The 23,711-nt window shown below is 37.7% G+C and overlaps 1 protein-coding gene across 2 annotated transcripts in view; it reads right to left on the reverse strand.

The window, feature by feature from the left end:
- Positions 1 to 309: 309 nt before the first annotated feature.
- ZNF292 (zinc finger protein 292) overlaps positions 310 to 23,711 on the reverse strand; it is a 49,182-nt gene continuing 25,780 nt past the window's right edge. The window contains exons 2-8 of one of the 2 annotated variants that reach the window (XM_041412268.1): positions 23,071 to 23,225; positions 22,515 to 22,593; positions 21,049 to 21,184; positions 13,823 to 14,025; positions 10,941 to 11,077; positions 9,631 to 9,772; positions 310 to 7,890 (exon numbers count right to left, since the gene is read on the reverse strand). In XM_041412268.1, coding sequence (XP_041268202.1) covers positions 724 to 7,890; positions 9,631 to 9,772; positions 10,941 to 11,077; positions 13,823 to 14,025; positions 21,049 to 21,184; positions 22,515 to 22,593; positions 23,071 to 23,225 — 8,019 coding nt within the window. In that variant the 3' untranslated portion in view covers positions 310 to 723. Of the gene's footprint in view, positions 7,891 to 9,630; positions 9,773 to 10,940; positions 11,078 to 13,822; positions 14,026 to 21,048; positions 21,185 to 22,514; positions 22,594 to 23,070; positions 23,226 to 23,711 lie in introns of those variants that run through there. The other variant, XM_041412270.1, reaches the window with a different exon arrangement.

The following is a 23,711-nucleotide window of genomic DNA, read 5'->3' on the forward strand; positions in this document are numbered from 1 at the left end:
TCATAAATGCTTTGTAACCAATTAAAAGCAATGAAAAATGTAGCTATAAGAAAACTATTATATTATGTGTTAACTACATATGAATATCATCCATAGATACTGGATGTTAAAATTTACAAAAATGAGAGTGTGTCAGTACGTTTAACCTATGAAATGTGATCTTATCCAGCTTTTCTTCTGTAAATAAATGTTTTATGCAAAATAAACTGGATATGGCAGACTTAGCTAGCTTTAGTTCAAAAGTTCTTAATTTAAAATGATTAAAGGACAGTTTTAAAAACTTGCTCACTTAGTTACAAATTAAAATTCCGAATATAAATGTGTCATTTAATAGTTTAGACTTACAGACTGCTGGTGGCAGCAAATGATTTACAATAATAAATATATACAAAAAAATGTATCTACAAATAAAGAAAACTGTTATACATGAGAAGTAACCTGGTGAAAGATACCAATCACAGACAACTCACAAAGATTTAGTTTATGGAAAGGACAATCTGATAGAAAGTTGAGGTCTTGATCAAGTATTTACAAAACTGAAGCAATTACTTTCTTCAAGTCCCATAGGGATAAAAACAAATAAGACATTTACATGACTCATGTCATGTTTTTTGCTAGATTAAATCACTTCAAAATAAAAGAGCTCCACAGTTACTAGCATGCTTGATGGCTTCCTATTCAAAATAAATTCTATTACAGGTCATGGTTAAACACATTAGGTTTTCAGTATTTTGATTCACCTTCCTCAGTACCCAAAACAATTACTTTTGCAGCTATAACCTCTGGATTATCCTCCCAACGTCCTTCGAGCTTTCTCAAACTGACAACAGGTTTCATTTCCTGAAGCTGCTTCAACACACGCTCAGAGCAGTCTTTAAGAGTCTTGTCTAACACTATCTTTACATTATCACCACATGGAAGCCGTGATGGGTTGGCAAACGGTACAAGGGTTTCGGTTTCAGAACACGACCACGAGACGTTTTCACTTGCTACGGGAGCCTTCTCGCTGGCTTTCCGAGAGTTTGAATGGGATCCTTTTTTGGTTCCGCCGCTATGGTATTCTCTTTCAGAGTTCTTCTTTTGCTTCACAGCAGATTCTTCAAGGAACTTGAGGAATGACACTTCAAAGCCCATTGGCTTGAACGAGCTCCAGTCAAAAGCCGCAGGTTGCTCCTCGGCCGTTTGAATGGCAACAGCCGTCTCTTCCTCCTTGTGCAGGCTACTCACACCACTGGGCAGTGCCTCCTCTGTCTTCTCAGCTCTCTTTCTCTTACTCTGAGATACATTTTTTTCTTTATTTGCTCTTTTTAGGTTGTTTGATTTTTGCTTCTCTGAGGGGCAGGAGCTGGTCTCCTGCAAGTCACTATTTACACTGGAAGAGATTTTTGCTTGATTTTCAGCAGTTGAAGAATCCTCATTAATTAGTTTAGTAATGAATAGTTCTGTCAGTTCATCCACTTCATCCTTCTCACCTTTTTCAGTTTCCTTTTGTGATAAGGTAGTTGTGCTTGAATCATTATTGCTCGCTGTCAAACTCGGTTCAGGCTCTTTCACATCAGTTTTTTTATCAGTTTCCTCTTGCTCACAAGAGGCTTCCTTTACTTGGGAGACAGAGTGTTTTTTAGATACAATAAGAAGATTCCTGTGTTGGGAAGTAAAAGCTTTGGACAGTTTGTGACATTTATAATGCCTTATTATGTTACTTTCACTTGTGACTACGGACGAACATCCCTTTATCATACATGGATACTGAGTTATGAACCTGCTCGTACATTCTGATAAGGCATCGTTTCTGGCCTTTATTAAATACACGTACTTGCCGCGTTTCAGTGAATAAGCCTTATTGTCCTGAACCTGTATTCCTTTTGAGGTTTTATTTTCCAAGTTCACGTTTTTCTTTCGTTTTGTTTTCACTGACAGCCTGTTACCCTCTTTTCCCGATCTGTTTTTGAGTCCTCTCTGTTTAGCCTTCAACGGTTTCTCCTGATTTGCTTTGCTTGAAATGTTTTCCTGGCCTGGTGTCAGCCTCCTGGGTCTTATTAGATGATCTTTATGCCTGTCATTATGTTTGTTAAAAATATGCCTCAAGAGGTTAGACCTAGTAGCGTAAATGCGGTCACAGCCTTCACAGTCACACTTGAACATGCCATCATCTTCTACTTTGTTTGGCTTTATCTCAACACTGTGCTCAGTCTCAAGATGCACAACATAATTAAGATATGCTGTAAACGAAGACTTACACTGAGACTGGTCACAAAAAAACCTTCCCACCTCTGCTTTCATGCTTCCAATTTGCTCTGGGGTCATGTCATGAAGCTTCATATAATGCTGTATCAAGCTGGTAACTTCCTGGAAGATACGAGAGCAGTCATTCACCTCACACCTGAACTCTCTGACAGCAGGTTTGGTTTCCACCTCCTCACGTTCCTCTTTGCCTTGCTCATTCTCCTCCTCCACTTCAGCAGAGAAAGCAGGGAGATCTGATTTGTGCACAGCTTGGTAATGAAGAATTAGGTTTTGTTGTATTGTGAAAGCTGCAAAGCAGCCCTGATGGACGCACCGGTACGGTCTGTAAGGGCTGTACCTAGTGGGAAACTCCAGAGATTTTGTTACGGGCTTCCTACCATTCCTCTCCTCTTTATCCTTCCTGTGCTTCCTAGCCTTGCGTACTTTGGCTTGTTCCTGCGTACTGTCATAAGATGCTGGATTGTGCTGCTCCAGTGGAACACAAACCACCTGGGGAGGTTTTTCCAGTCTTTCAGGAATATTATTTTCTGGAATAAGTTTTTCCAATACTTTTACAGGCTCTACAGCTTCCTTTATTTGAGTTTCTTTGATCAATGGAGCTACAGTTTTGTTTTCTATTACTAGTGTCTGCACAGTTTTTATTTCAACAGGTTGTGGGGCTGTGTTTACAGTTTCATTTTGAGATCTTCTGCCGTAAGGCCTCTTAATTTTTAATTTTACCATCTCCTCTGTTGTAAAATGATGCACAAGTTGACAGTGTGCTCGGAGATTAGAGTTTCTTGTGAATGTTTTTGGACAGGTAGCTACAACACATTTGAATGGGGCATACTTCAGTTGATGTTTCTTTATTTCTAATATCATTTCTGCAGTGTACTGATGAATCTTGCCATAGTGTTTAAACAATGCATCTTTTGTCATAGCACTGTAACTGCAGCCAGGATTCTGACATACAAAAGGTTTATTAACTCTATCACTAAATTGAATGTTACTTGCCTCTGGAGATAGCTGAATGAGGGGTTTACTTTCAATTGATCCAACAGGAACTGCTGGTGCTAGCTTATCTGCTGGGGGACACTGAGAAACAGTCTCAGAGATGGGAATGCGAGAATCATCTTCTAGCTTCAGTTTTTGCAAGCCTTCCAAAATTTCTGACATTTGAGTATCATCCTTTTGAGGTATCTCAGACTGAGCAGAGCTACCCTTTGCAGCAGAAATATTCCCTGTGTGCACAGCAAACTGTGTAGAAGTCTGCAGTTTTACACCGTGTGCAGAATTTTCTGAAGCAGCCTGGGAGTTATTTACTTGCAAGTTCTGTCCTGAAGCAGCAACAGTATCCTGAATTTCAGTTTTCACCTCAAGCATCTGTGAATTCATAGCAGTTTTAATTATTTCCAGGGTTTTTTCGAAGTTCTGCATAACACTGTCCTGTGAAATCTGTTCTTCTGAATTTGTCTGCACACAAGAATTTGCAGCCATCATTTGGGAATCCCCATTTTCAGTTTTTACTGTTAAAGGGGGCAGAACTGTATGAGCCTCAAGATTTGTTTTGAAATTCTCTTTGATACTGGCCATGAATAACTGATTGTCAACATTACTGAGTTTCTGTGCAAGGTTTTCCACCACCATTTGAGAGCCACAATTTGCCAGCAAGTTGGACTGAAAACTTTCTCTCTGTATTTGTGTGTTGCCTTCAGTGCTTTTGGTTAGAAGTCCCATTACTGTTGCATTGTTTACTGCTAATTTCTGTGGCGTATTGGGCACAAGTAGGGGTGTAGGTGTTTTTCTCTTCCTCTTTGAAGAGCTGGTTCCCTTCTTATTTAAGTTGCTTGATCCCGAATTCTTGGGACTACTTATAACTGAAACTCGTGAACTGTTCCCTGCAAAATTTTGTGCTGCTGCAACAGTGTTAGAATATGAGCTAGGACACAAGCCATTTTCAATGGTCTTTAGCATTAAGTCCTCTGTTGTAAAACCAGGCAAACTCTTGCATTCGTTTAGTGGAGGAATTTTGGCATTGAGGGTCCTGTTTTGGTCTGTCAGCAGGGTACTGGGGTTACAGACTGTCTGCAGCAGAGAGGGCGTGGCTGAGCTGGGGAGAACGGCTGCACTCATCTGAGTTGTACCAGAGACACAACTTGTAACCACACGTGGAAGTACTTCTGTGTTATCAAAGCTACTCGGGATGCCTGTAGTTTCCAAGGCTTGCTTTATAATTTGATTACCTTCCTCATTCCCACTGGTATTAAAGTTAGTCACATTGGCCCGTGGAAACATAGTCTGCAGTGCAGAACGATTTTCAGCTGCAAGTAACTGGAGGAATGATGGATCTTTAAAACATGTCTCTGGATTGAAGGCAGACTCCTGAGGTTGCTGCAAGTTTAATGAATTTGATGAAAGAATCATACTGGCAAGCAAAGATTGTCCATTAGCCTGCAGAGCTTCTGAAGAAATTTCTGATCCTTCAAGAGGCTTACAGTAAGACCTCTTAGATAAGTGACCACCAAGTGATCTAGGATTAGTAAAAACTCTGAAACACCTGCTACAGATAAATTTGCCATCTCTAATTATTGCTGGCCATTTTGCTCGCTTGTTATGTTTTGGCTTTCTTTCTTTCCCATTTGACCCCCTGCCACGATCTTTTTTCACCTTTTCTGAAGCTGGGTGCTGAGAACTAGTTTCACTGAAGTTATTTTCATTACTCAGTTGTGAGGGAAATATTTGATCAACACTTTCCTCTTTTGGGAAGGTAGAACTAGTGTTTCCTTCTAGTTGCAAAGAAAAGCTATTTGTGTTATTTTCCAGTTGTGAGAAGACTGAATTTGGAGGATTTTCTGCTGATGAAGGAAAGAGAGACATTGGACCATTTTCTGCAGGCAAAGGAAGAAAAGGATCTGAACCACCATCAATATTCAGAGGCATAACTGTTTTTGCTAGATCATCCAACTGGGAAGGTAAGGTTGCAGCAGACAAATTTTCCATTTGTGAACACAAAACACTCTCAGGCTCACTTTTAATACGAGTAGACAAATTTGGATTTATAACATTTTCCACTACAGGCAACATAGGATTCACTAGATTTTCTAGGTGGGTTGGGAAAAGAGTACTTGAGACATGCTGCACTTGACTGGAACAGGTGGGATTCAAATTTGACTTGTTCTGCGCAGTAAAAGCAGCACCATTGGGATTGCCCACTTGTGAAGGCATAAGATAAACGATTTTCCCATCACTCGGCACATTTTGCAGATTGCTGGATTTTCGTGGTTTCTTATTTTTACGCTGCATTTTAAAAGCAGCATATTCATCAGGGTGTGCTGCCTTCATGTGTTTGCCAATGCTCTGTGACGAATTGTATGTTCGAGTACACCCCTCAACCTGACAATTAAATTTCTGAAGTGGGGCTGCTGGTGACACAGCTGGAACTAAAGAGCTATTTATGTTAGGCTGTGACGGAATAAATGAAATGCTTTCTAAAGTTTTTAAAGGCAGGCTATATAGATTAGCTGCAGCTTTAATACTGTCTTCAATTTCAAGTTTGGAAATGGGTACACCGTTTCGATACCCCGTCTGATTCTGCATGCTGAATGGATTTACAATGCTCACTTGTCTTTCTAAGCTTTTTGATTCAAGGGCTTCTGGTTTTGATGTGTCTGAGGTCACAGAAACAGTTTGAATATTCTGAGTCTGACTGAGACAGCCTTCCTCCTTTCTCTCTTGGAAAACTGGAAGACAAGAGTCAACTGACGGGCACAACTGCTGGACTCCAGGTTTAGTAGTATCTACTTTACTGGCAGCAGCAATCAATTTACCTCTTTTTACAAAGTTATCTCGGATCTTCTGGTTAACAACAGACAGCTTAATGCTGCCTGCTGGAACTGTTTCTTCTGTTTTTATTGAACCCACAGGAGACTGCTCTGAACTAGCATTAGGCAAGGAATTGCTTTGCTGCAGTACACTCACCGACGCATTTACACTTTCATTCCCTACTGGTTCTGCTTTGATTTGGTTCCAGACATTTTCTCCTTCAATAAAACTGCTTCGGTTTTCAGCTGGAGGAGGTGTCAATTCCTCTTTAATTGCAACTCCATCAGTACTTTCGTTAGCTTTAGAAGGCTGACTAAGATCAGGCTGATTAGTTGGGTTTTCAGGCTGTTCTTCTTTTTCAGGCTGCTTGTTGTGATCCTCAACATGCTTCTCCAGTTCATTCTGTGAGCGGTACACCTTCCCACAGCCGGTGACTCTGCAGGTATAGGTATTATAGTGTTGTGCTTCATGATCATAGAGTAAATAGGCTTCAGAAAACACTCTGCCACATTTGGGAAACATACACTTAGCTCTGAAGACTTGATGCTCTCTCCTATGGGTCAGCAGCTCAGCGTAACTGTTAAAGCCAGCCTTACATTTCATCTGTATGCAGATATAAGGCTTGCTGCCACAGTGCATTTGTAAATGATCATTCAGGTGAGTAACACTTACGAAATGTCGTCTACAGTACTGGCAAATCACTTTTTTGCTTTGCATTTCAAGGAAACGTTTAGCTTCTTCATTATCTTTATGGCCCTTTGCGTGTGCTATTAGATTTTTAAAATATTTAAAGCCTTTTTTACAAAGTGTTACAGGGCAGGTGAATTCATTAACAGGGGGTGGCTTTTGAACTGGCACTATCTCTGGTATGTAAGGTTTATCTTTGTCATCGTTTTCATCATCCGAGCCATCGTTATCATTAAACACAATGAAGTCTGTTGAATAGAGGCTGTTCTTCTTAATGGGTCGCTGCTCCTGTTTGGATACAGAATTAGTTTTCTGATTCTCATTGGCAGCTGCTATTTTAGGAGGTCTTCCCAGTCGCCTCAGTGGTTTCATAGCAGCCAATCTCTCTTTGCTAGATTTTTTCACATGCAAAGTTACATGGGGAACAAAGTTTTCTTTTGAATTAAAATTTTGGGCACAAATAGGGCAACTGTAAATTCCATCTTTATAATGTTTCTGTGCATGTCTAACTATTCTATGACCTAAGAATTCCTTGTCACATAATACACAATACTGCATGTAAGCTTGCCAGTTCCTAAATCTAGCCGATATGAAGCCCCTCTCTCTGAGTTTTTTGATTTCTCTCTTTTTCTGCTTTTCATCTCTGATACCCCTAAGAAGGCTGGTAGCCTCATCAATGCCAGCAAGCCCATTCAGAGAAGTTTCTTTGCTATCTTCTTGGCCATCCTCAACCTTCTCATAAACTTCGCTATCGTTCAGTTCGTCTATGGATGACACGATGGATGCCTCCTCTCCCATAAGTGCCAGACACTGACGCTTTAGAGTTTTCCAGTCCCAGAACTCTGGATCAAAAGGCCACTGAGTTTTCAGTACAAGTAAGAGCTCACAGCGCAAAGAATTTGGTATAGGAAGATTCTCTTCATCATACTTCTGGTCAGGCTGATTATATAGCATTTCAACAGCGTAATACGCATCCACAGTGGGCTCCAGAAGAAATTCACTCAGCTGACAAGCACGTTTCACCTCCAAATCATCTGGAAGTAAGCAGGAGATAGTCTTGCAAATAGATATCTTGACATCTGCATTTTCACTGGATTCTAAGCGCAATGCTTTCACACACAGTTCAATGCACGTTGCAAGTCCAGCACCATCAATCTGTAAAGCAAGAGTAATTTTAGTAAGTCATTTTATCTAACTCTTTCTATACTTTTAAGTAAAAGATGTCATTATTCAATCATAAGTGTCAGAAAAAATGCACCTGGGGTTCACAGTAATACTTTTTACCTCAAGAAACAGAATGGATTGTCTTCAGATTCTATTCCTTAAGTTGTCTAATTTGTCTTCATGCTACTAAAAAAATGTTGAAGTTTACATACAACTTAAAAGACCAATTAATTGTATGTTCTGTCTAGTTTGAGGACTTTTGGACTGTATGTTAGAGGTGTTTGGTTTATATTAGAGCAATATTGAGCCTTTTCCTTGAAGTAAAGCCTGTCAGTTGTGCCACAGGTATTTGAGATGAGCTTCTATGAGACATCAACTTAACACTGGTAAAATGGTAAAAATTAAAAATTAAAAAAATCAAAATGGTAAAAATTGCTACAGTTAAAGAAAAACACGTGATCTTCAGAAAGATCTATAATTTGGAGATCACTTAAGGTAAAAGCATTATTTTTAAAAATTATGTCACTTCAAAGTCAACTGACTTCAACTGAACACATGGCTTCAGTCCAACAGTAAGTATAGTCAGTTTTTTTTAAATGTTCCATCATTTGAACGTTCTGAAGGTCACGTGGTCTTGACTCATTCATACCCTAAGGTAACACTTTTTACATTTATATTGACTTTACAAGTTCTTTATGCTGCCAGGGATGCATGAGAGAGGCTGTGGCATACATGAGCAGAAAATTCAGCAAATTGATGAATGTACTAGTCTACTACCTACATGGTCTCCAGTTTCTGCCAACAAGTAAATGCTCAAATGCTCACTGGAAAAAAAAAATCAATATGGCACAGAGCAGGCAGAGATCTTAATATCACAAGACTCTGTGAAAGTTATTTTCCTCCCCCTCTCTAATTCCAATTTATTTCACATCTTATGGGGGAGGGAAACTTTAAATTTAGAAGCCCATGATTAGCCATACCAGAACACTGAAAAACAAAACCAGGAATTTTTATGCTTAGAATTAATTTCCCAACTTACAGAAATCTTCATAAGAGCTCAATTTAGCTATCAATATTAAATATTGCAACTATTAAAGAAACTAAGAACAGCAGATTACAAGGTTAGTGAGAAAGATGAGCAGGGTTTTAATACAACATTGGATCTAAGCCCACAAGTGACAAGTATTTCATTTATCAAAATAAACTGCATTCATAAATGGCAATTCAAAAGGTGTAGTTTTGGGGGTTTTTTGTGTAGTTTCTTTTCTTTCTAATTTCCCATAATTTTCCTTTTCTTGTATATTAACATACATCCTTCATTTCCTTTTCTTATAAGCTGGTCTTCTCAATTTTCTGTAATTTTTGAAATATGGAAAATAATGGTGAGGCATGTTAGGGCCTGCTTATAGAAAATACCATATTTAGAGGACACAGGCAAACCTAGAGGCCATAATCGCACCTTTAGTTCTTTCTTCATCTCAGTTGTGGCATCCAGCTTTTCTGTTTAATTCCACTCTTTTTGCAAAGGAACTGAAGATTTAATGATTCAAAATGAATCAATTCATAATTTACCTGCAGAAGGAAGTTACTATGGCCTTTCCTAAAACCAATTAGGATTGCCCTGAAACTGGTACTATACAGAAAGACAGGATGTCAAAGAAGTTTTCATAAATTTTCCTGATTACAGTTCCATTGGAAGTGCCAAAAATATTCTTTCAGGAATATCCTTACCTCTGAATTAATTACTTTAATCAGGAAGAAAATGTGATAAACAGTCTTAGTTAATACAGAAAGTTGACGACATCTCTCTAGATACACTTGAATAGAAGGCTCTACCCTTTGCTGCAGTTTACTCCAGAAAAGAGTCAGTTCCCTAGAACAAGAGAACAATATTTCAGGGCCATCAATGCAACCACTAGTCTTATAACAAGAAATGCAAAACTAAGAACAGTTTCCATTTTGTCTTTGGGAAAAGAAAAAGCCTGACATTTATTTACACCTTATCTTTTATTAAAATACCCAAACTATTAAGTATCTAAATTTCAAAATTATGACAATGGCTCAATTCCAGAAGGACAGTTCAGAATAAAACCTTTATTACCACAATTTATGCTACATAATTTACTCATTATATGGCCTTGGAGAAAAGAAGTCTTGCCCAGTAGTTTACTATTCACAGACTGGAACTGTGTATTTCTGAACTCTTAGTAATTACTAACATCTACTGAAGATTGGCTTTTCTCTGTGGTAGATACACTTTTTCTAAAGCTACTCTGCTTTAAGAGCTGAATGTGACTGTGATTTAGCAAGAAATTAGCCTCCAAAGCCAAACAGTATCACAGCATCTACATTATCTTATTTGTTCTTTCCTCCTCAGGTGCAAAAAGCCAAGAGTACCTAGTACCTTGTGAAATGCTGGAACACCCAAAACTTTAGCAGAATCTCTTAAAGCAAAATCCTGCATTAGCAGTTTTATCCTTCTGCTGCACATAAAACAGAGATGCACGGACAAAGCAAATTCTTCAGGAATCATACAGGTTTGCTAGTTAGCAGAAGGAGATTAAAACCCTAACAGCTCAAATATCTACCAACAAAGACCAGTTACTTGTTACCACATCAATGAAAGCAAGCCCTAAACAATACATATCTTCATCTAGCTTATTATTGTGGTTATAGTAGTAGTAAAGAGCTTCTTCCTTTCTAAGTTTGTTAGAAAAAGAAACTGTGTTATTACAGGACAGAAAGAACAGCACTTACTCATTAAATGCTGACCAGCTGCCTGCAGTTATTAGATTTCTTATTTCTATGGAAAAATTATGAACCAGCTATTGGTATTTGCCTCATCATACAGAGACCCTTCAAATTCCTGCGATGGATGCTTATCTTGCAAAATCCATTTTTCTTTTTTAGCTTTGCAATAGTCTTACCTCCTTTCTGTTTAGCTCACAGATTTTATCAGCTAAAGAAAGTTAACTTATAGCTTATGTATCTTCCCCAGACCAAGTTATTGTTCTTAGATAGAAAACAAGATTTAAACTCACCAGGCACAGTACATCTCCCCTTGCTGCAGCTGGCGAGACAGAAATGCTGCACATAGAATTAGAGCACTTTTTTCATCTCCATCAGATTCCAGGTTACAGATCATTTCTAGTGCATCTTTGCAATCTACTTCTGCAATCTACAAGACAAGAAAGAGAAGAACAAGACTCAGAAAGTGGTTGCATTTTCAGACACACAGTCACATTAGTCTTTGCAAGACAATAATTCAGAACTTTAACAATTGGATAGAGATGAGCTTGAAAGCAAATCACTGTATTTCTACACAGTATCAAAACTCATTATGCCACCAGAAAAACTGTCTTATTAAAGTGAACATAAACGTTTTTCTTAGACACAACTTATTCGTATCTAGTGTCCCAGTCACCTAAGAATTTTTAAGTATATTAATTATTCATATATATCACGTACATATGGTAATAGTGATATGAAGTCTTGCAACTTTAAATTGCAGCTTAACACAAAAAAGAAAATTACTTGTAATTTTAATCCAGTTTACTTGTCACTGATGTCACTACTGCTTTAATACAATGAGCTAGATGTTTAATGAATCTGAGGTTTAACATGACTTTTCTAGTACCTTTTAAAAAATCAAAGATATGAAGAAAAGGAAAGCTGTACAGTAAGAAGCAGGTCATCTGAATGCTGTTCTAGAAGAATGCTACAGTCTGTACAATATAAATTATTTGTCAAGTACCAAGGGAAGTACTTGGTTTTATGGCAAATCAAAGGAAAAATCACAGTTGCCCAGCACCACTAGACAGCTATATCAGTACTGAATCAGTGCACTTGCTGTAACAACTACTGTCTACTTTGATTCTCAGTACACCGGTTTGATTACATCAATTAGTGCATCTGGCAGGACATGCTGGTATTTATTCTTTGACACCAGCAGCTGAAGAATAGCTTGACTACGACAACAGCACTGGTGGAAATCTCTCTTGAGAAATCACAAGACCACCCAAAGCAAGAAACAGAAGTGCTCACCCAAGCACCCAGCTGGTCCGGCACTCTGGGTAAGGCAGCAGCACAGCTGGGTTGGGCACCGCGGTATCCAGCAATCAAACTACAATTTTGAATAGTACAACTACTTATTTTCACACCTCTAAATTGACACTTTGTAAATATACTAACAGCCCTTCACTGAATGTCACCAGAGGTTTAATAATACTAAAGTCACCTTCTAAAGAAAACTGCATTTCTTAACATGGAACAGTATAAATGTAATGGCAAAATAGACTGAAGATCCGCTACGTTCAGTGCCCCTTCTCAGACAGGGACCATCGGTTAAAAGCTAAAAGAATATAGCAAACTGAACTTACAATAAGGGAACTTTTTTCATTGAAAGTTTTCCAGCCTGTCACACTTCCTAAGGGACACTGTTTCTAACAAAGGTTTGTACATCAAGTTTGTCAGTCTAGTATTTCACATGCTGCAGATCTGAATTCTTCACATTATTGAAGGAAACGATTAGACTAATCCATGCTGAAAACTTTCTTAAATGTTACTTTCCTACCTAGTCTGAATGGATATAAAAATTTCCACACCAATAACATACTTTTTTACATTTTTCTTTTTGTTATTTTCTTGCTGTTCTCACACTACAGAAATGACAGTCCTTCTCAGTTTGTAAGTCCACCCTGACATGTTAAAGCTTATCTGCCTTCTCTTTGTGAGACATGATCTTTCCAAAATGGTTAGCAATACTGCAGTTAGCTGAAGCTGCTAATCAAAGCAATCCAAAGCTCAGAAATACCTAAATTAGGTTCTTTCAGAAAACCTAGTAAAAACTTATCTGTACTTTATGACATCCAAAGAAACAAGGCTAACCCATTCCTTTTGTCCAGGGGATTCACGGTTCATTCATTGAACCAGCCCATTCTGTGTTGGGGCTGAGTAATGAAGGAAGCCTATTTGCAGGGTCATAAATTCCATTGCATATCTCCAGCAAACAAAGGCAAGATTGCACAGCCCTGTCATAGCCCCTCCTGAGTCTGTTCTGACAGGGTCTGCAGCAGCCAGAGCTTTGAAGAGAGCAGGACTGATCCAATTCTACTGAGTATCTGAAGAACATGCTCAGTGAGAAGCTGTCATCTTAGAATTTCATCTGTATCTAGGGCACGAAAGTTTTCCAGCTCCAATCAGTGTGCAACTCCTATCCCTTTAGGTTCAATTGCAATATGCTTAATATTTAACATAAAAAGATGACAGCAACAAAAGACAGCAGAGACATTGGCAGACAAGAAAAGTGACATTTGCAGTTAGTTTTCTTTCAAGAAGGAAAAAGGCTCAGCTAAAACTTTGGAGTGGGATGAGAAATGAAGATGCCACCTGAAAGAATGCAAAAGACCAAAGCTGTCATCTCCTCTCTGACTTCTGTATTTAAATTACAAGGATTTTATATTACAAACCAGATCAAAGATCTGATTTCACCTTCAATTGCACCCAGGAATTTGGGTGAAGTTACATTTATTCTCTGAACTGCAAGCAGCATCTAAAGAGCCCCATTCTATGTACTAGGTATACACAAAAAGCAATATAGTTCAAGTAATAAGAGTGGGAAAATTATTAACTTCACTTTACTAAGGAGGTCTGAGGCAGAGTTTTAAAATACTTCAAGCAAAATAAGCACAAAGTTATAGCACAGCCAGAAAATGCCCACTAATGACCTAATAATACACTTCCATGTGTTTTGAGTCATTACTACTCAGCTTAAAAGTAACTTGAATTAAAAGCAAAAAATACCAAATATATTTTAGATCCCATTGTAAAAGAAAAATCTATTCTACAGAACACCAGCTTATGATTAATGACTTTACTACCATTAAAGAAGTCTAAGAAAAAAAATTCTTCATTATTTACTTACTTCTTCCATTAGCCTTTCATTTGGTGATCCTGAACAAAGACAGACCAGGTAGGTTTGTTTGAAATTGCCTTTCACACTGATTTCTGGATGGTCAGAGCAGAGTTTTGCCAGGGCAGTAGCTTGCGTTAATTGCTTTGTTTTCATTAGGTGCTTAATACGCATATCCAGCAGGACAGGGCCTTCTGACACTAAAAATTCATTCACTTAAAAAAAAAAAAAAGCCAAAACATTATATGCATGTTACAGAGTTAACAGACTGCATTTACTCATCATACTTGACCCCTAAAATTTACAGAAACCAAAACAGATACAAAAGGTATGAAGCAAAGATGAGGGAAAAGCTTCTCGGTGAACTGCACTTCTTTATCATAAAGATTCCCTGTCACAGACTTCTCATATACTTGCAGGTTTTAATTCATTCTAATTTCTTGGCTAAACAGCTGCACACATAACAGACTGAGAGACCATATAAATATTAAAATATGTTGATACTATTTAATTATAGTTCTACAGAAAGACAACACAAAGCCGCTACTCTCACATCTGTTGTACGCGTGTGCTGTGCCTTTGCTAACGTTGCCTTTTAAAGATCTTGCTATTGGAAGGATGTATGTGACAAGTACAAAAGTTTCTGAACCTGTTTTTATTGGTGTGAAATGTTTTATATTATACACCCACAGAATACAGTCAAACACTTTATGGTTCTTCAACCAAAAAAGTTTCTTTATTTGAAAAAAGAGGCACATCTCATATATATTTGACTGTGCATAGTCTAAAACTCAAAAGAGATGGGTACTGCACTGAATTTTTCAAACATGCTCCCACCAGAGCTAAACTCTATAGTCTACACTAACAACCCAATTTTAGCTGCCTCAATTTAAGGCATAAGAATTCTACAAAAAGGGGGAACACAGGTTAATGTTCCAAATCTTAAATATATATCTTGGGTTTTATCCAGATCTCCAAGATCAAAATTGTTTCAGCTTTGAAGCATGAGGTTTAGTACTACCTCTAGAACATTTAAAGTCAATTATTAAAACTAGACACATAGGCAATCAATTTTCTCTAATCCTTTTGACATCATCCCCTCCCTATTTTCAAAAGGTAGATATATACTGCATAAAAAACCCTTGGTTTTCAATTGCCCTCACTTCAATTTCATAACACGTTCTCACATCTTTTAAAAACAGCAGACTTTTTCTACTGTTTTTGTTTCTTTTGTGAAAACTAGCACATTCATGATATGCTTTCAGTATTAGGAGTAAAATCTTGATCATTTCTGAATGAGATTTTTTCCAGCCTTTGAATAGTCCCAAAACCTTCCAGTCATCTGCAGTGCTCACTTTCTGACACATTTTTATAGGAACTCTCATCATATTCCTTTTCAATTCCTCATCCTGAATTTCACCTAAATCACTTAATTTGCCCATTCACTTAATTTATATTTTTTTGACTTTCCAAATCCCGTTTCACTTTAATGAAATAAGTACGTTCAACACGTAAAACTTAATTCCCTCTGTAATGCTTGAACTATTAGAATATAGAACATGGTTTACTTAAAAAAAAAAAAAAGCTCATCTCATTCTTTGCTTCTTCCCATTCTATTTAGTTTGATTCACTACTGTCTTTATTTCATTTCTCCTCCTTCTAGCTGCTTATATGGAACTTTACTAGAAGTCCATCTTGAAATCAGAATCAGGTCAACTGTTTTCTTTACCACTTTAGAGCACAAGGCTTTAAGGCAGAAAATACTGCCTTTTGCAGAAATCAGGCCTGTTAGACCCCATCATTATCTTTCATGCATTTTCAGATTTATGGTTGAATTATCATTTCAACCAACTTCTCAGTTATTTGTCGATACCCTTGTACCCTGTCACAAATGATAAGCAACGGTTAACTAATGTGTAAGAATATTCAAATCAAATGAGCTCCTTCTTCCTTTCCCCATGGCAATGAAGCTATGACCAGATATTTATTTATGCAGAAACAAAGGAAAACCAGAGCACACTAACAAGACGATGGGTAGACAGTAAATATTTTTTTGTATTTATTAGAGGACATTTTAAGCAGGAGATAAATGTTCCTTTAATGTCATTACCAATCCATTATAAAAGACATTCATACTCCTGCCAACCCACAAATGACCCTGAGACTAACCATATTCAATAGTCTAGCCTTGCTCTTCCTCTACCAAGTACCAATAATCCCTTCGCCCACAACATTTAGTCCTGGAGAGTCTGCCTGGAATAACATTGGAACATTTTACCTTATTTCTGTAACAAAATACAGGAAGACCTTAGACTTTAAGATATAGTGGTAATCCAAGAAGTTTCACTCTGATTTATTACTATAATTGCTGCATTTAATATTGTAAACACTACATTCTCTCTGCTAGTTGTCAGTAATCCCCTTCCTTTAGTGTTTACTGCTTCAGCCAGCCTACCTTGCATAAGCATCAGCACATTTTCTGTTATCTTCTCAACAAGACACAGGAAGACCTCAGGGTTACCAGTTACATATTAGCTCTTAAGCCTTTATTTGAATCCCAGTGATTATAACCATTATGTTTAACATCTGAAAGCTCATTCAAAACATGAATTTTAATACATTTGTTTTGTAACTGAACTAAAGCTGACATTTTAAGACAAAAACCAGTGCTGGGGTTAGAGGACTAAGTTTATGGCAGGGAACAGTCTTAAGGATAAGATTTTGAGGTTACTGAGGAAGGTTTTGTTTATTTTTTAAATATTTGATAAATACATTTTATCGCACAATGTCAATTTCAAAAGTTATTGTGAACAAATTGCTAGCCTACCATAACAACAGTAATTTACAGAAATGCTTTGAGACACAAGTGCTTTTCTAGAGCAAACCACTTAACTTTTATGAGTGTAAACCCTGACATATTTAATGGAAACAATTATTGGAAAAAATATTAAATGTAATTTTTGTACAATGCTCCCTCATCCATTAAAATTCACAAACATGTTTGTGCAATGCATGTGCAAAATTCATATAAAATTACAGAACATGAGGGAAAATGAAGATGTGCAGATAGTATCTGACAGGTGGTACTACAATCTACTAAGTCTAGCAAATTAACCTGGACAGACTGGGATCTAATCTTTTAGACAGTCTCCCTCTTATTCCCTTGAATTCCATAGCTGGGAATTAGGTCCTACTACCAAGTGATTCCATGCCAAGTTCACAAGAAGGACTATGAACTTTTATTACAAGTATTGCTCATACCATACACAGACTAAACCAGAGAAAACGTAATCCACAGATTAGCAGCACATGAGAGCAGGAATAAGCTCCTGGCACTAACATTCTCTGTGGAAGACAGTCCAGATTAATGCCACGTTTTAGCTGACTTAAAGAGCACAAAGAATATTTGCCTTACAAAGCACTCATAATCCTACTACCCCTCATCAGATGTAGCATAGGTACAGATTAATCCACCACCTTTATGTCTTATCAACCTTGCTTCAGCCAGGGAGGATGAAGCCACGAGGCAAATACACACATGGACAATCCATCTCCAAGAACTTCAGTTGCTAGTCAGGAAACTAAAGTACTGGGTTTGGCTGGGGTATGGTTAATTTTCTTCACAGTGGCTGGAACAGGGCTGTGTTTTGGATTTGTGCTGAACAGAGTGGTGATGATGATGATGTGGAGATGTTTTTGTTGTTGCTGGGCAGGGCTTACACAGAGCCAAGGCCTTTTCTGATTTCTGTGCTGCCAGGCTGGTGGGGAGGCTGGAGGTGTTTGGGAGGAGACACAGCCTGGACAGGTGACCCCAAGTGACAAAGAGACATTCCAGACCATGGAACATCATGCTCGGTATATAAGGCAGGGGAAGAAGGAGGAAGGGGAGGACGTTTGCCCTGATGCCGTTTGTCTTCCCGAGTCACCTTGAAGTGTGATGGGCCCTGCTCTCCTGGGGATGGCTGAGCACCCACCTGCCCATGGCAAGCAGGGAATTCATTCCTTGCTTTGCTTTTGTAGATGGCTTCTGCTTTCCCTATGGAACTGTCTTTATCTCAGCTTGTGAGATTTCTGTCTTTGCCCTTCCTATTCTCTCCCCAGTGCTGCTGGTGGGGGAATGAGAGAGTGGCTGAGTGGGGCTTGGCTGCTGGCTGGGGTTGAGCCACAACACCTCTTTAGTCATCTTCAAGTGTTAGTCCATGTACGCGTTCACACTTGACTCAGGGTGACTCTGAACTGACTTGATGCTTTCCATATCTACCAGGAGCTGGGACTCAGAATCCTTCATGCAAACACCTCAGCACAATGTAGCATCGATCCTGGATGCTTCTGTGGTGGCACCATGTCTGGAGAACGGGTAAAAAGTTCCAGATGACTGCTTTGAACGTACCCAGGATGAAAATACATTTTTCTCCTCTCAAAACAGGCTGCTGGTATCATTCAACTTCTGGTGACAGGTGCTCTAATTACTGAAAATAGATCCACGTTGGCTGTAACTTCTGCCTGTTATCCACCTTGACAATCTCTGGATAGTGATGGTTGTATCCAGATCCTCTTTTCAGTGAGATATTCTTTGGATGTCTTCCTACTACATTTAAACTTAAGAAAATTTCAAGAACCTAACTCTTGGCATCCAGGTTTAAATCTCTAAGGACAATTAGAACTAGATACCAGAAAAGCAGCAGCAGCCTGGCTTTTTGTAGGGTTATCAAAGATCCTTTTCCTCTATACAGTTTCTCCACCCACCCTCAGTATCAGCTGAGGAGATACCAATGACAGCTTTGAAGGATCATACCATCACTACAAGAAAATTATAACCTCGAGGATGGAAAAGCAGGTTCACGCTAAGGAGCACAAGCCACACTGACAGAAACTGAGCATGGAAGTGCAGTGTTTCAACACTGCAAAGGCTATGGCATAACCTTAAAACACTTTGGTGTACTTCAACTTTCAGTCTTTGGCACACGGAGAAATAAGGCTGCACAGACAGCCACATGACTTCAGGAAACCTAATTTTCAGTTGTCAATAATTCAGATCAGCTTCAATTCTAGATTAATATCAGTCCTGATCTCACATTAAGCTATCTGCTAGTTCAGGAGGAGGCCAGTAAGACAAAAGACCCACTATGATGTGAGAAAATTAAGACAACATTACCAACATTACTAAGGTTTCCTTCAGTAACCAATTAATTAAGTGGAGAAATGTAGAAAATTCCTCTCTCAAAACAGAAGTGCTTCTTGTCTACTATATGCAATCTTGAGAAAAAAGAAGTCATGCAGGTGAAACCTGAAGCAACAGCAGGTCCAGTCACCATGCAAACGCAAACACAATGCAGTGTCTGATAGCAGTGCAGGACCTGTTCCCATGGGACTCTTATAAGAAATTCCCTAAAGATGTGAAAGTTAGCTCTCCTGAAGTCCATGGTCACAATCTTACTGCCCTGTGTCCTCCTCATCCAATACTGAACTCATGAGTATTCAAGTTCTTAAAAAGACTCAACTATAAGGAAATTCAATATTAATTAAACCTCTCTCTTACAAGTACCTTACTGTTACAATGGCTGCAGTGTGGTTGAGAAGAAGCTAGTAAAGGACTGCTCTGTAGGATTCTAAGGACTACATACAAATCCAAAGTCTGTATTAGGTGTATAACAAATAATTAAAAGAAGCAACAAAAAGCAAATCTTGTGGAAGAGTAAGCCAAATTTCGGGGAAAAAAAAAAGAAAGAAAGAAAATCACATTATCCATTTACTGGACTTATCCAAGGGAGCTGTGGCAATTTGAATAAAAGAAGATCCAACTTATTTTCTAAAAGCATCAACAGAAGTCTATCAAATTCCTACAGATACCAAGCTCTCTTGGCAGTAAAAGGAAGAGCCTTGTACAGACAGATTATCTGTTAATGGAAAAAGAAAAAAAAAAAAAACAAACAAACTCTCAGTGGGATTCTGTAGGATCTTTATCAGGGACAGACTATGTCCAGCACATTTATAAACATCTGGAAAAGGGCAGAGAACCATGACAAAATATGCTGACAAAAGCAGGTTAGTAAAAACATGCCAACAGTCCATAACACAACATAACAGATAAAATTAAAATTTTGATAAACCCCCAAAATTATTTTCATGGAGGAAAAAAATACAAGCCTATCTGTATATACAGGTCTGATAGGGGAAAATCCTAACACTTAAATAGGTACTAGTCCTCAAGAAAATGTCTTGTTTAGTTCTGATTTAAGAAAACATTGGCTCAATGCTCAGTCAAGAAGCAAGGCTAATGTTATGAAAGGAATATTACTATTATTATATATTAAATATTATTAAAGGAATTCTGCAGGAAGCAGACAAACATATTGACTGCTGAATAAATCTTTAGTTCCCCATATAGGGAATGGGACAGTAAAGTTGGAAGACATGTAAGACACTACAGAAGAGAGATGATCAGATATGATAGCAGTCTAATGAATCAGGTGATGCATTCATTAAAAGATGTGAGAATGGTTAACTTGTTAATATATAGAAAATATCATATGAAATAAGCAGGCACCAGGCTAAAAGGCAGACACTAAGAGGAACTACTTCACTTGATGTAAGAACTGTGCAACTTTGCCACAGATGCCAATGTGTGATACTTTATACAGATTCTAAAACCATTTAGGCAAAGAACCAAAAAAACAACTAAGATTTATTCACACAAGGATACCACTTCTGAATTGCAATGACCAAAACAAAAACAACATAACAGGACACTATCCTTGTAAGCCTCTGCTGATCATATACACTTCCCTATGCAATTACTGTTAGCCATTCTCAGAACTCAGGTCTAAATGAATCTTCAGTAAAGGTCCTCTTGGCATTTCATAACTGAGTAAATTACATTCTCATTTAAAAAAAATATATGCAGTTTTTGTTTTTTGGGTTTACATCAAATAAATTTTGCATATTAGTATTGAACTTACTCCACCATAAATTAGCCTGTACGTAAACTCCCTCCACATGGCTTATAAAGAAAATGACAAGAGAATTTGAGGCATGATTATGTTTTATGCAAAATACCAACATTAAATTATTTGTATGTTACCATGAACATACTATCTTAATAGTTCAGAAAATGCTACATGCATATTTATTTCTATAGCTTATAAATTACCACAAACTATATTGAACAAAAAACTTCCATTGATCGTAATAATATTTCAATGTACCATAAAACTGAAGTAAATAACCCTAAATTTTACCTTTATCTGGGTCCAACTGTTCCTGGGACAGAATACCACACAATACTGGGTTCTTCCACACTCCCTTCTCTTGTGTAAGTGTTGTTAAAATGTGCAGTTCCTGGCTGCCATTTTCCATCAAGTTTTTATGAGCCACCTGAATAACATATTTTACAAAACAAGGTATTGTTTTAACAAGACATAAATAATGTGTATTTTGTACTACTTTATGCCTTATGTAATCACATTAATGCCTTACCAGACAGAGAGTTAAATGTATAACTAAACAATCCTAACATTCAGCCCATATAGGTTTTACTTCTGCCTCTGTTGTCTAAGATTTAAGCTGAGAAGCCAAAACAACTGAGTGCTTCAAACTCACTTTGAGATTTATTAACAGGGCTACTTCTGAAATTTCTGAAACTAAATTTTGAAATAGGCCTCTCTTTTAAATGGATGAGCAATTTCTCTAGTCCACATATTGTTCTGGTACCAGGTGCCTTAACTTTTTCTTCTCAAACTCTTCAGCAGCCCAATTTCTATGTACTGGAGACAGTGAAAAAATATTTTTATAGTGTCAAAAGATTTTAGCTGTTAAGATCTCAGTGCAAATTCTATGCAAATATGAAGAAACAGGCTGGAGTCTTAAAATCAAGTAAAATATCTTCCACTGCACTTATATACCAGAATAAATTCTGTGAGCAGATGTACACTTGGGAGCAAAACAAATACCTGCAAAGATCTGTGGTTAAGTAGCAATTCACAACTTACACTGGTCCATAAAAAAAAAAAAAAACAACCAAAAAGTGGCTTATTTTTCCTTTACTTTTCCACCTGCTCTCAAGGCTGTGGAACCCCTCAGCATCAAACATATCTCTTCAGAACTGATGTATATAAGGCAATTGCTAGTCAAAATTCACTCTAAAATTATCAGCCTTTCATCTTCCTAAGTTATTTAGGCTGAGAATCCTGAGGTAACTGTATCTGGTCTTTTCATTACTCTTTTCTCATCCCCCCTCCTTTCTTTTTTTTTTTTGGACTGTAGACTGGACCTCTCACTACCATTTCTGATAAATACTGAGAAACAGAACTTGTTCTGTTCTTGTTTAATGCAGTGCTCTAACCTTAACAAGCCAGTGCCCTGTGAGAGATCTAAAAACCATTCAGTATCAACTGGCCTTTCATTCATAAGTTTCAAACATACAACCATATACAGTAAAGAATGACTTATATGAAAATATTGCATTTCTAAGAGAGTTAATAAACAACTGTATTTTAAAACATTAATTTTATTTCAATAATCTGTATCTACTTTTTTCTCCACAGCTGCTGCATGCAGACAGATGATATTACTTTCAGCAATTACTGCAGAGTATGCAGGATTTCCAGCTGAAGGCCTTGCTCCTTACAGACAGGCTACATACTTAATATCCCTAGGTTTCCAAACCATTCTGGAAGGGTATTCAGTCTTTATCTTATGAACTCACCTGTACAAAAGCCTGAAATTCTTCCCATTTATTTTCAGGTAAGTCCAGAGGCAGACACAGTAAAAGTTCAATACAGCTTCTGGAAGTCAAAAAGGAATATTATTTGAGGAAATTTTTGACACTGAAATTGTATAATCAACAATTCTTTATTCTAATATCAAAACAGTTGTTTGAAACAACAGCCACAAAACAGTTTACTTCCTGAAACACATAAAAAAAAAGAAAGAGGTCATGAACACTCATGCAGAAACTGTAAAAGCAAGCTCTCTAAAAGACACCATAAAAAAAATCTTTGACTCCAACTCTGTAAAAGCCTGTGCAAATTGATGCACATTCAGATTGTATGCAGATCAATAATAGCAAAGTGTTTCAAGCCAGGAATGTTGGCTTGTCCTAGGTCAGGAATCCTTCTTGCCTTAATTCCAGCAACCAGATATTCTCCCTTACATACAGCAATCACCATGAGGAAGGCAGGTGCTGAGAACTGGATTGGGAAAACATTTAGGCAATGAAACTGAGATGAGACTGGTTTTAGTAATCAAAAAGCCATACTCACAGTGCTAAACGTTCAAGCACAAAGGCTACGTTTTCACACTCAGAGGTAAGGTAAGGTCGTGCTTTAACATAACTTCGGATAGCCACCGTGTACACCTCCAACAGAGGCAGAGGATCTTCTGATGTCTTCCACTTTTCTGCATATTCCAACAAAGTCTGTTTGGGAAAAGGAAAAAAACAATCCAAAAATCAGGAACAAATGTAAGTTAAAATTTTAAGTTTCTCACCAGTAGGTCTCCTTAATATGAATTACATATTCTCAAAGCATGCTTTTTTCCCTTAAAATTTACTGTTTCATTAACAACTGACACTTAAGACTCCACACACAATCATTCTCTGATCATATAAAAACGTTATGACTGACACTTCCTCCCTGTGGTAACATCATATGATTCATTTTACATTCCTATTTTCCAAATACAGAAGCATATCATAGTTAAGGGACTGAAAACTCATTTTTAGACATTCATCTCTACAGTTCAGTTTTTAGAGCACATAAATTTGAAAGTATTAGTCTTTATTTTAACTTTTCTACTTCCAGGAACAGTTTTACTTTTCCCCTGCCTTGCCACCCTGAAGATACAGGTATCTTCAGGACATTGCTTTTTACGTGGCTCTGAAAGGAATATGTTCTATGCATTT

The sequence above is a fragment of the Onychostruthus taczanowskii genome, unplaced genomic scaffold, assembly GCF_017590055.1.
Source record: "Onychostruthus taczanowskii isolate IOZ18803 unplaced genomic scaffold, ASM1759005v1 scaffold39, whole genome shotgun sequence".
NCBI lineage: Eukaryota > Metazoa > Chordata > Aves > Passeriformes > Passeridae > Onychostruthus > Onychostruthus taczanowskii.